Source organism: Mya arenaria, chromosome 15 (genome assembly GCF_026914265.1).
Source record: "Mya arenaria isolate MELC-2E11 chromosome 15, ASM2691426v1".
Taxonomy (NCBI): domain Eukaryota; kingdom Metazoa; phylum Mollusca; class Bivalvia; order Myida; family Myidae; genus Mya; species Mya arenaria.
The window spans coordinates 53,235,765-53,248,701 of NC_069136.1; the positions used below are offsets into that span (position 1 = coordinate 53,235,765).

The window sequence follows — 12,937 nt, forward strand, 5'->3', positions numbered from 1 at the left end:
TGTTACAAATATTACAATGTAAATATAAATGGAGAGTTTAATATAATATTTAAGGAGTTTAGGCCACGAGTAAAACCAACCATAGTTCTTCCAAAAACATCACATTAAATACCCAGCATTTTTTTAAGTAAACATAATATGTATAATATCGAATATTATATTGTTGAAGTGGAAATCATAATAGACTAGAAATTCAGTTATATTCAATAAATGTATTTGATAATGCAATTTACTGTGTTCTTGATTTGGCACGTCCATGCTTTTATTGCCAATGAATAAAATGCATGAACATTCTGAATGGGTCTTATGTCTACACTACAATGTGGTAGCTCAACTGCGATCATGTTACGCTATACCCCAATGTTTACGACACACTTAAGCGTTACGGGTTAAGAAAAGCGATTCATATTAAAACTATCATCTGATAAGTCGGGATTATATTTGATTTTGACGAAAGTTTAAGGTTTGTTCGAGCTTAAATTATATCTTTTGAAAATGCAATTATTTCCATGTTTTAAAAAGTGTCGAACTTTTGTTAAGAACGTCACTTTTTCTTCATTTTTTGACAATTTTACATTAAATAATAATGTGTTTTCGCTTAATTATAATGATGAAGTGAGTAAAATTCTGTTTAATAAAAAATATACTAAAATAATAATTCAATATTAAACTTACATTGACAAAATGTGATATACTAGCACGTCTATTTTTTTTCTTTCTTTTTCTTTTCTTTGAATTAATGGAAAACTGTTTGTTCATCGTTTAAAGCGATGCAGTATGAAACTTTTATGCCTGTATACATGTTACTATGCACGTTTTGTATATGTTTTTGCACTTCCTGTTTGAATAAAAAAATGTCCATGAAAGAACGAGAAGAAAGTCAAATAATTAATTTTCATAACACCCTTCGCCTTCATTTTATGAACTTATGTACTTCCTGTACTATTTTATAGGGTTTGAAATTGAAACGAACTTACTTTTAAGTTGAAAAAGATTAGTTTGTTCCCTATTCCTTAGAAATTTCACTAATATCCATTGAAGGTACAAGGGGACGAAATGCGTATACTTTACTTGACGTTGATCGTTTTCGGACTTCCTACGTTAATTCATGGTAAATACATTTTCATTTCAATATTTTAACCTCAATTGATGTAACAGTATATATGATTTGCACTTTATCAACATGCAATGACATCAATCGACACCATGTATGTCAAAAGGACAGCACAGGCAGTCGCGGTTAGAGTGATAGCTTTTATAATCTTAACCGATATTTATTTTCATGAATTGGATAGAATGTTAAGAGCTCATAAAATTTAGATTTTAAAAATAACAAATACAGCATTAAAAGTGAAAAGTGACAAGTATTTTAACACAATTAAATCTGTTTATGCTTATGTAGGTTAACTTGATGTAAAACAAAGCTGGCGAATTAAACGCCTCATATCACGCTGACTCGGCATTAACTGTAATTAGTCATTCTCTGTGCACTGCATCATTTTTAAACTTCTAAAGTCTCATATGTTATGAACACTGCAAACAAAATATTTAAATTGAAAGGGTTGAAAGCCGTTTTTGATGCGCATGCGATCTGTCTTTTGTTTTCGTAATTTCTTTGTGATGTTTATACGTGTGAGTATCTTTTCTTTTTTTGGGCCCTTGCCCTGGCCTCTAAACAGGATTTATTTTAAATCTTTCTCATACCGGATATGTCTTTGTATCTTTCATTGCATTATTGTAAAATACAAAAAGTAGTTTCGGTCCTTTGATTAGGCGATTGATATGCCTGACAACGCATCGATTGTCAATTTGAAACTAGTAAAGAATTATCACTTAGCTTTTACAACATTCCATATACATGTTAAACTTAGCTGCAGCAAACAGTATGTAATTTCAATTATTTTTGTTTATCCAAGTTTGATATTGAATTTATACAATTCAAATCAAGCAACGTCATATGTCGGATGTCAAATGTGCAACATAAAGATCAACTTTAGCTTTACGTATATGTTTTCACCAGATAAAAAAAAGAAGTTTTGATAAGTATATATCAATAGTTACGACAAAATAGGTACAACAAAGTTACAATACACATATCCGATGTCATATCAGGCATGCTCATTTACCAGGAACTGCTGAACAAGACCTCAAGAGTCTCGAGGAGGATTTCTGGTCATGGCGCATGCGCTACAACCCTTCAACGTCTACGTTCCAGGGACTTAGCAAATACGATGATCTTATGGAATCCTACAATATAACAACGTTCGAAACAAGACGAGTATGTTTTCAGTCAGGTTTAAGTATAACTTAAATGCAGCCAATTGAACAACACCTTGATAAGTTATCCATCAGTTATGTGTTTGGTTAGTTTGCAGATTTAAGTGATCTGATAGGTTAGTATTGTTATTGGATTAATATCGACCAACCAATTCACATTTTGGTGAACTTTGACCCAGCCAAAGAATAAACCAGTTGTATACAATTGGCTGCTGATGTTCTTGTTAAATACACAATGTAGTACGACACGTACATGACTACATGTATGTGATATTTACACTTTTGGAGTGCTTCCTTAGATGGAAATAAATTGTCAATTGCAATCATATTCCGATTTAAATGTTAACATGTGTAAGAATACCTCTGATAGTACAACACGACATGTGCTTGGTAAATGACGTTTTATCTCAGTAGAATGTATATGACGTCGATTAAACAAGAGACGTCATTGGCACCGCTGCTGTTCAAACAAGCGAATTTATACTACGTTAGATTGACTTTAAAACTTTATAGTCAGCGTAGAGTGGCGTTATCCTAGAGAAAAATCGCATTTACTGATTGTTTATCTGTGTATTAAAACATTTGGCCAGTGCTCGAATAATCACGAAGTATTTCTCTGACGATGAACTGACCATATGTTTTTTATATACCGATGAGCAACAATTTTAATATTTATTGAATCCTTAAATAAAACGGCGTGTAATTTGCATATTGAACCATCCTTGAATTATCAATTGATCACTCAAGCTTACACATAAAAGCAACTTAAACAAAATGCATTGCACTCTTCCCTATACTCAACTTACTTGTACTATTATCCATATATTCAGATATTATATTTAGGTAGTGAACGTATCTACAACATATTCAATAAACAATACAAAGGGATAATGTATATTGATATAAACAAATAGGTACGCTTTAAGAGATAAAAAGGTTGTTTACTAAACATGAATCTGAATAAAGAACATATCAGAATTTAAGATTTCTTTTCAGATTGATACCGAAGCTTTTCGAAATCGACTTTTGCTTATCTCACGAGTCGATCTTGACCCTAGTGGCAAGGTAAACTATGACATCTTAAATGACACCCTTGAAACATTTCTGGAGGGAAACAAGTGGGCAGAGTGAGTTATGATCCATTGTAAACCTTATATTATCTATTCATTTATGAGCACATTGACATACTTCTTATTGGAAGATATACGGTCACCCAATTGTTTAATATTGCAATAAATATTTGGTCGTACATGGTTAGAGTTGCTCGAGTAGATGTATTTCTTTTCCTGATATTTTATGAGGTAGAACTTTAATATATTTGAATGGGTGTTGCAATGAGCATGTATAGTTACTGTACAATAATCTTATGTTACACATTAGTTTAATGACAATAAGACTGTAGACTATGTACGACTCTTGATATATATTTTTTTCTAAATGCCCCTATATGCGCATTCGACGCAGGGGCTGCGGGGTTCGGCTGAGGCATTTGTAAATTTATTAGAAATATTATTCATTAAAGTATTTATAAAAGAAATACGTATAACAGCGTATTGGATATGTTATGTTTTTCAAAACGTGTTCATTTTTTAAAATTTGTTTGTTTGAATATATTAAATGTCATACAGCAACTGTGGAACATAGTTCTATCATTGCAAGCTTAGAACCGTTCACATAACCTTGCTTTTCCTTCGCACTTCGAAAAAAAGAGAAATATTTCTGTCATAATTTCTAATACTTGACCGGATCGAGTATTTTAAGTTTTCCATTGTTTCAAGTGATTCGTTCATGTGAGATATCACAAAATAAAGTTCGATGTATTATCCTGTATAACTGCAAGTTACTAGACTGAACAATCACACTGATTTGCAAATCCAAATATAATAGGTTATTTTCTATTACCTGTTGCTTCAGTATTATCCTTAAGTTGTTGTTTTTGTACTGTTTTCCAAAATAAATGTAATTATTAAAGTATATATTACATACATCGCAGGTATGGAGCATTAAGTCCCATCAGTTTTCTTGGTGGAATTCAGCTTTACTATGGACCATATTTCTCCTATGGGAGCTCTCGTGGTGATTTCGAGAATTACATTGCCAGATTGCGCGCCGTACAAACACAGGTGACATTTTTTGATCCATGGATGTAAATTGTAGGTTTCAATTCAAGCACCATTTAGAATGTTTGCATTTTTAAATTTGACATCACAAATGCAGATTCAACCAAATTGTTAAAAAACTCCAACAAGACGTGTTTCAAAACTATTTACTGGCGATTACTTAATCCATTAATCGCAGTCTTGAGTAAAATGTTTTGTTGATGTATTTCTTTCAAAGGTAAATGAAATCAAGGAACTCGGGCGAAGAGCTATTGCCTTGAACAGGACGTTGCATAATGTTTCAATGGTAAGTTTATTTTGAGCATTTTGAACTCCGGAACTGGTAGTACCTTGTATTATATTTAAAACATACAGTTCAGGGGTGTTTATTTTGTTTATAATCGACTTTAAAGGGACTAGACACCAGATGCTACAACTGCAAGGAAAGAAGAAAATTGTCAAAAATTTACATAAAATTGCTATCGTTGTGTTTAACGCATTGAATCTGTATTACCTTTGAATCACAAGACTAACGACATATGTATCTTTTGAAGCTTTTGCGTGTTTCTCAATTCGAAAATTAAATGCGTCTGTCTACCACGTAAATTATACTTTAAAATAAGCGTCGGTATACGTACCTGTACTTATCAAGTGACTTTCACATGCTAAATCTACACACTATTAACTGGGAAACCATTATGCGCTGTTTTTTAAAGGGTCAACTCAGCTAAGAAAACAGCGTCAAACTATCCTTTTATTCGTGTAGAATGACAATCATACTAGCTCGTATTGACAAGTCTATGCTAGTTGTGAGGAAATACTGTATTTGTCGATTTTGGAAGCATCTGGTGTCTAGTCCCTTTAAATACAAATAAATCTAGTAGGCCGTTTGTAATATTCATTGGCAATTGCCCCACCGATTCACCGAGAATGACCCTCCCTTGTTCCTTTTTTTTCTTTTAGGTGTAAGCAATCTTTAATAATTTGACATATATGTTTGCGTTATATTGTTTAGTGCATATCTTACTTAGAAAAAAAATACCGATCGACCAACTGAACAAGAATCTTTTTATCTATCGTAAAGACGATCATAGCATTCCTTTCGTGAACAAATGCTATCAATATTATTTCTATTTATACATCATGTACGTGCCATGAGTTCATCAAATTGACAAAGTGTCATACTTTGTAGGCAAAGGTCCCAGGTCAAATTGATCGACTTATTTTTGATCATCCAGAAAATTCCTCATATTTCCTGATTTTTGGCGACGAATTGTATAACAACTCGAATATTCAAAATCAAACTGAAAAGTAAGTAAACATTAATTCTTCTACAAATATCCTGTATTTAAAACAAACATATTGAAAAAGGCTTCTCTTTTGTTGACAGACATGTGGTCATATTTGTTATAATAATAAATGTCTTCACAATACACCACAACTAAAAATATATTTTCATCAACAAAGTTCTTTTCAATATAGAGTATAACTGGATATTCTCGACAGCAAAATTGTTACGGTGTTTTATCGCTGAAAAATGCCATAACAAACATGCCACTGTTGACACATACCTTGGCTGATATATGCTTTGCCAACCACACGCCTCGACAACACATGCATTGACAAGTTGCCTTGCCAAAACATGCCTTGAACACATGCCATACATTAAAAAGCATGGTTAAAGTATGCCTTGTCTATCTGAAAAACTGTCCTGACTTCAACTTACCTAACTACTCTAAAACTACTGAGGTAAAAAGTTCCGTTCAAAACAAGAATAAGAATATAATTATACCATATTATACAAAATGTGTTCATTTTTCAGAGATGAAATAAAAAGTCGAGGAAGTAAAGCAGTGGTAGCTTACATGGATGCAATGACGGACCTGAAAACATTCATAACAGATGTAATGCTAATTTACATATTCCCATGTCATACATATAATAACACACCTGAATGTACTTCTGTGCATTGTTAAAAAGCCAATCCACGATTAAATATAACACACTCGGATAATATGAATGCTCTTCTACATAACGGATTGCTAAGTATTACATTTGTTCAAATCCGTTATTCAGAACTAAAACAAAATCATTTGTTTACTTATATTTTACCAATTATCGTTTTTGCCTAACGTGTTGCCTTAACGAATAGGAGTATATGCCCGCCGCTCGCTCGCAATGGGGAGTGTATGCTTGGGACTCCAGTAATAACTACTACAGGGCATGTCTCAAATGGCATCTCTCGTTTGAGATGTCCCCTGAAGATGTTCATAATCTTGGCATTCAGGAAGTCGACAAAATTACGACTGCTATGCATAAGGTAAGAAATAGTATATTTAGTAGATTTCCGAAAAGTGTAGAAGCCTTTATCTTTAGTTTGTGGTGCTATTGCCACCTCGTCGTCCAAGATGTAGTTAGTTCTTCTTGAGCATTCGGAACTTTGACCCTAAGCGTAAAAGGTATACAAAACAATACATGAATACAACCACAGCCGGCCAATTATTTAAAAAAAAGAGGGGTTGGAATTTTGAATAACGTACGTCTGATCACCTAAAAGCAAAAAGTATATGGTATAATAGAGTTCTTTGTGGCTTGCGTTTCTCCTTAAAGCATGTTGACAGTTGAGTCTGAAATAGTGCATTTTGGTCGTAATTAATACAAGGGTTGTAATGATAAAATAAATCAGCAAGTTACTGCCTATTTAACAATCTTGAACACTATCCAAACGGTTCATCAATATTGTTAAAGTCACCGCATTGGAGCAGTGAAAATATTAAAGCTTTGTTAAAGCTCCGTTTACTAGCGCTAAAATGCACACCTGTTCGACCATTTAATACCAAAGGAATAATCACATAAAGGTCACCGGAAAGGTCATCGAAAACAAAGTATTCTCGAGGGCCCGACTCTACACATCAGTTCAATATATCTCTTCGATGTTAAATTGCATTCAAAAATATAACACACTACTTTTCTTTTTTTTAAGATCTTAGACAAGCAAGACTTCAAAGGGACAGTTTCTGATTTTTTCAAGAGTCTGGAAAACGACACAAGAGCTTTTTCTGACAACCAGGTATGAAAAGACTATCAAAACATAAATAACTATACTCGTAGCTATACGTCTAGCGGTGACTTTGAATATTTAGCCAAATCAATATTAACGATTTTAAAGAAGCAATAAAGATAGATATCGTAAAACTTGTTTGTTTGTATTTCATAATAAATCGTCCTGCAATATTCTATTATCAATGATATGTTTTATCCATATCTTAGAGTGATTGAGATATTTTTAAGGGCAGTGAAACATGTAACCGTCACAAAATGACTTTTTGTATTGCAGACCTACATTTTGCAGTTTTACAATGACACAGTCTTCAAGAGGATAAATCCTAAACTTGGCAAACTGTTTAAGGACATCCCAGATGTTCCTCTTGAGTAAGGCAATACAATATTCGATCTTAAATCACTGATGAAATTGTTTTAAACTGACTCAATAAAGAATTTCATGTCATCGGTGATTATTTGTTTTGCGTTTTGTTAAAAATGAGTCATTTTTATTTGAAGATGCACCCTTAATCTCAAATAAGATGTACCACAATTAATACGATTGTTTTAACTTAGCCGAAAGGAGAAAAGCATCTCGAAAAAAGTGTTTCTTATGAAGGATACTGTGTTTTATCTGAAAGAAAGCTGCAGATAGCATGGTAACTACAGCATTTTACTAGGTTGATAGCAAACTGTTTAATCAAAATCAAATGCAAAATTGTAACAGAATAAAAGCCTCTTCCTCCGACGGACTTGGTGGTGGCTACTCATCGGCGTCCGAAACCTCTCCTGGTAGATTCACCATTAACCTTTTCCGACCAAAGGAAGTGTGAGTATCAAGCGTAACGACTCTCATTTACTTTTGAAATAATTTTATTTTATCTATACAATGAATTTATATATGGTTTTTTTTTATAAATAAAATGTGTTTTTATTCCCACCCCCCCCCCCCCCCCAAAAAAAGAAGAGGTATCTGCTCAGTAAAAATCACAAACTTCTTATACAATTTTTAGTACATAAAGCGTAAAATTCTTAAACGTTATGATAATAAATTATCAACAGCGTTCACATTATTTGCACAAAAAAGTCCACATAATAAATTATGTATGATCATGTTTTATAAGCTTGGATTATGTCTGCTCATAAAATGTCTCAAGCATAAATAAAGTATTTTTAAAAGTTTCTCAAAACTTAAAAAAAATGTTGTGCGCTCTTATTTGCTTTATTGTTTTCAAGAAAATGTAATAATTCACTCTTTAATTATTAACTGCTAAATCATTCTCTCCACATAACCAGACCTTTGTTTGAGGCTATGGCACTGTCCCTACACGAGGCAAACCCGGGACACCACATGCAAGTAAGTTTGTTTTTATTCAATTAATCAGTTTATCTAAATTATCTTTCTATCAATACGATGAAAAAGGCAGATGCGAAATAATGACCGAATACCCTGTTATACTTACAAAACTATCTATGAGGGTTGTTCGGATAGCGCAGTGGTACGCGCAATCTTTTCTAACCAAGTCGACCCGGGTGAGTTCGTGAGTTTGGTTGGTGGTCGCCAAGCAAGACAAGTGGGTTTTATCCGGGTTCTCCGGTTCCCACCACAACACATGACCACCCTCTGTCAACGAGAGTGATTAATATAAGATACAATTACTTGTTTCACAATCGTTGTAAAAATGAATATAGTTTAAACTAAAACGCATAAGCAGACACTACAACTAATGTTAGTACGAGTAAGACAAACAATTTTTATATCATGTGTGTGTAAACAATTATAGAAACACTTGTGATGCGTTGTTATCCTCAGTTCTCACATTTACATATACCCATGATTGTTTTTCACTACAGCATAGTTATTCAATGAAAGCAGATTTACCGGAATTTCGACGAGACCCGATGTTGTCTTTCTACAACATTCCAAACTGGTTTCCATATTATTCTTCATATCAAGAGGTAATTTAATTTATAACATGATAGCAATACATGCTACCTGTTACATTCAATATATAATTATGTTGTTTAAAAATGTATTTCGAATAGACATAATGAATAAAATAACTGTTCCGTCTAAGGAACCATGCCTCTTTGTTTCTGAAAAATATGTATTCATTCATGCAATATTTGTAAGCTATGGGTTATATGCATGTAGCTATTTTGGGAACATTTTCAATAACATTAAAGTGAGCTGCAAAAGCCTTGAACTTAGATATCATTTAGACAAATAATCTACCAAATATTCGATTAAACTGTTGACATTAGATGACTTTTTTAGCTTTAACATACAATTTTTCCACTCTTGTTGACAGTCTTTGGAAATCACATATCCTTATGAACTACTACTACAATAGTATTAATAGACAAAGCATAATACTACTGAATTTTCCATTTTGCACACAGTATGTGGTCCAAGTTTGATGTAAACCTTGAACACCTATAGTCGGATATAAACGTAATGCGAACGCCCTACATTTTGCAGGCATCCGTAGATGTTTATGGCCAAGAAAAGGTGTATTATTTCATGCATCCACAGTCCGCTAATATTGTCCCTGGAACATGTTTTAATGCAAACTTAAGCATCGTCAATTTTGGGTAAATTAAACATCATATGTTTTAATGCAAGTCAAAGATTCCACGTTTCGCTTGCTATTGACTAGAAGATTTTGCCCACGTATTACTAGCTGACGTTCTTCTACTTCAGGGCTGGGGTTTGTATTCGGAATATCTTGGAGAAGAAATGGGACTGTATGAAGATGACTACGAGATGTAAGAGTAATCCCCTTACTTGTAATTTCAGTTTGAAGAAAGGAAACAGCCAAATATGAACAAATTAGTAATGTCCTTTAAACAACAACTGTTACAAAAGAATATAACATCGGTGATTAACAATACAAACAACTTTCGAAGTAAATTACTCAAATATATTACAAAATCTGTTATAATGTCTTTACTTTTTTAATTTTCAATGTTTTTTTTTTCTTTCTGCTTCCCCCACCAGGATGGGTAGGTACAGTTACGACATTTTGCGAGCATGTCGGCTTGTAGTGGATACTGGCCTTCATTACTACCGGTAAGCACTGAATTTATTCTTGCTGAGTCATTGTTGTACTCCAAATGAAATATAAACAAAATACAATATACAAAACAATGTTCCGAAAAGTTAGTTAAACTAGCGGTAATATGTCTGCCTACTATTTTTGCTCAACCTCAAGAAATGCATTGTATATAACAAATATTGGTCCTTGGTAGCGAATATGAGAATATTAAAAACATAAACAACGACATTACTAGTCAAGGCATTTAGTATTAAGCCAGAAACTATCTTTATGAATAATTACATTATCAGGTATGTTTCATTATCATTTCAACAGGTGGTCACGTGAGGAAGCAATACAATACCTGCAAAACTATACTGCAATGGCATATGGTAGCGCAGCCAATGAAATCGACCGTTACATTACGTGGCCTGGCCAGGCATGCGCTTACAAAGTTGGGGAAATAAAGATCCGAGAACTTCGGAAACATGCAGAGGATGAATTAGGTGAATGATTTTTTTCCGTTTTAAAATCAGAGTATTACATTTAAGTTGATTACGCGTGATGAATTGTTTAAACTTAAAGTGTATTGGTACAATTGTTCAATTTCTGTAGTTAAAGCAACACTTTATATGCTTTATTTTATTTTGATTTTTAGGCTCAAGATTTCACATACAAGAGTTCCATCTACTAGTACTGGAGAACGGCGCCATGCCAATGAGTGTATTGGAATCTCTTATAAAACGCTGGATACAGGACATCAAGTCTGAAACAAGCGCAGGCGTAATAAACACCAGCAATTTGTTGACTTTGTCGGCATTTTATTTATCTTATATCATTTTGTTTAAATAAGCGTCTCTCTGAATATGTTTAAAGGACTTTTCTCCATACGTATGAGGACAGCTTTTATATGAAATCCATTGACAGATATAGTTTGAATAACTTGAACAGTAATCGTTTGAAAATAATGCTGAATAGTGTATTCAATGTTTATATGAGGGCCTTAATTTGAAAGGATTTGAATGTGAAAGTATGTACTTCACATAATTCAGACCATCGAGCATAAATTGTTTCTTTCGAAGGCGGAAAACATAGATAAATACATATAAGCAACGTAATAATTTTAATGTATGTGTTTTTTTTTCTATTAAAAGCTACGTGGCCACTAATTCCCAAGCAACAACTCGGCCATTTATTGAAAGTTTCGGGTAGGCTTTAAAAAATACAAAAATGTAATGAGACCAAGTACCATAACGCTAAGTAGACCCATTCGATAGCGTTAACAATGCAATGAAATAAATGATTTTGATTCGTGTCTTAATTACGCTTTGAAGTAACTTGCAATTGAACTTTCAGGACCGGTAAATTGTCAATTACTTGTCCTTCCTAAAACATGAAATATGTCCCTTGACTTTTGAATACACATATACTACGTCTTCAATAAGAGCACCGCCATGATGGACTATCTTAACGATCCGTCATATCTGATTGTTAAATGGCCGCGAATTGATTCCCAACTTAAAAAGCGCCAAAATATCGCATTGCATGCTGGAAGATTTCCAGCGTATCACATGACCGTAAATTTCAACAGCCTTTTCGCGGGTATTTTGGCACATCTTTTAAATGTGGAATCTGTGGCCACGTAGCTATTCATAGAAAATCACATTTATAAAGAATATTTTTATCAGTACACAAATCATGTTTTTCTTTTTTCTTTTTATCATTAAAGTCAAATGAGTACAACACAGAACTGCATTACAATTGAATGGTTTCTTCTGTGCATCACTCAATGTTTTCAGTCGTCAGAGTATTTACATTGTGTTAGTATTCCATACAACTGATTAACACAAACGCTAGGCCCATATTCGAAGACAATCAGGAATACCGTCAAGAAATTAATGCCAAAGTTTGAACTTGAATTAATATGAACAAATTTTGGAACGAATTTGTCGAACAATGTTCAACCTTTACTGGAATGATAAACTCGCGTTGGGGTGCAATAGATTGCATCACATTCATCTCGCCATCTTTGACGGCAAGTCAGACAATGGTGCCACTTCATTGCAGTTTATCGCTTCAAATAAGCCAATCAGAGCAAACTATTTCGCGTTCAGTCATAATTATATTTGCCTTTGTGACTGAATAGCTTCATAGATTGGGCTATCTACAATACTTCATGATCTTCTCAGCAGAGTTTCACCGATAAAATTAAAAGCGGCACTTTGAAAAATAATCATTTAATTTGTAATTCATTAGCTATTAAACATATATTATAACCTATATTATACTATATACCTATTATGTGTTGTTCCCAATCCAAAATTATGTAGAACAAGGCCTAGGTGTAAAGTATGTTGTTGATTATTTAGCGTGCTTACCACGCATTTCATTTCATTAATCAAGTATTATGTCTTTTGTTGTTTTGCGACGTTTCGTGTCAGGCCCCGTACCTTCTTCTCCCCCCCCCCGCCCCCCGTTAAT

At 33.4% G+C, this 12,937-nt stretch overlaps 1 protein-coding gene across 1 annotated transcript; it reads left to right on the forward strand.

The window, feature by feature from the left end:
• The first annotated feature begins 348 nt into the window (after positions 1 to 348).
• On the forward strand, positions 349 to 12,726 carry LOC128220299 (uncharacterized). Its single transcript, XM_052928649.1, has 18 exons — positions 349 to 463; positions 1,042 to 1,111; positions 2,130 to 2,278; positions 3,274 to 3,404; positions 4,271 to 4,400; positions 4,615 to 4,683; positions 5,569 to 5,687; positions 6,199 to 6,280; positions 6,529 to 6,696; positions 7,360 to 7,446; positions 7,714 to 7,808; positions 8,146 to 8,247; positions 8,715 to 8,775; positions 9,273 to 9,377; positions 10,123 to 10,187; positions 10,420 to 10,491; positions 10,793 to 10,962; positions 11,115 to 12,726. Exons 2-18 carry the CDS (start codon positions 1,057 to 1,059, stop codon positions 11,306 to 11,308), a joined length of 1,854 nt encoding a protein of 617 aa, XP_052784609.1. The 5' UTR covers positions 349 to 463; positions 1,042 to 1,056; the 3' UTR covers positions 11,309 to 12,726.
• The last annotated feature ends 211 nt before the right edge of the window (positions 12,727 to 12,937 follow it).

What these genes read in the sequence shown, in the direction of transcription:
- LOC128220299 (XM_052928649.1), top strand. Translation starts at nt 1,057, where the DNA reads ATGCGTATACTTTACTTGACGTTGATCGTTTTCGGACTTCCTACGTTA. An exon ending in CAACGTTCGAAACAAGACGA is followed by an intron (nt 2,279 to 3,273) that starts GTATGTTTTCAG and finishes ATTTCTTTTCAG; the next exon opens with ATTGATACCGAAGCTTTTCG. An exon ending in TTACGACTGCTATGCATAAG is followed by an intron (nt 6,697 to 7,359) that starts GTAAGAAATAGT and finishes CTTTTTTTTAAG; the next exon opens with ATCTTAGACAAGCAAGACTT.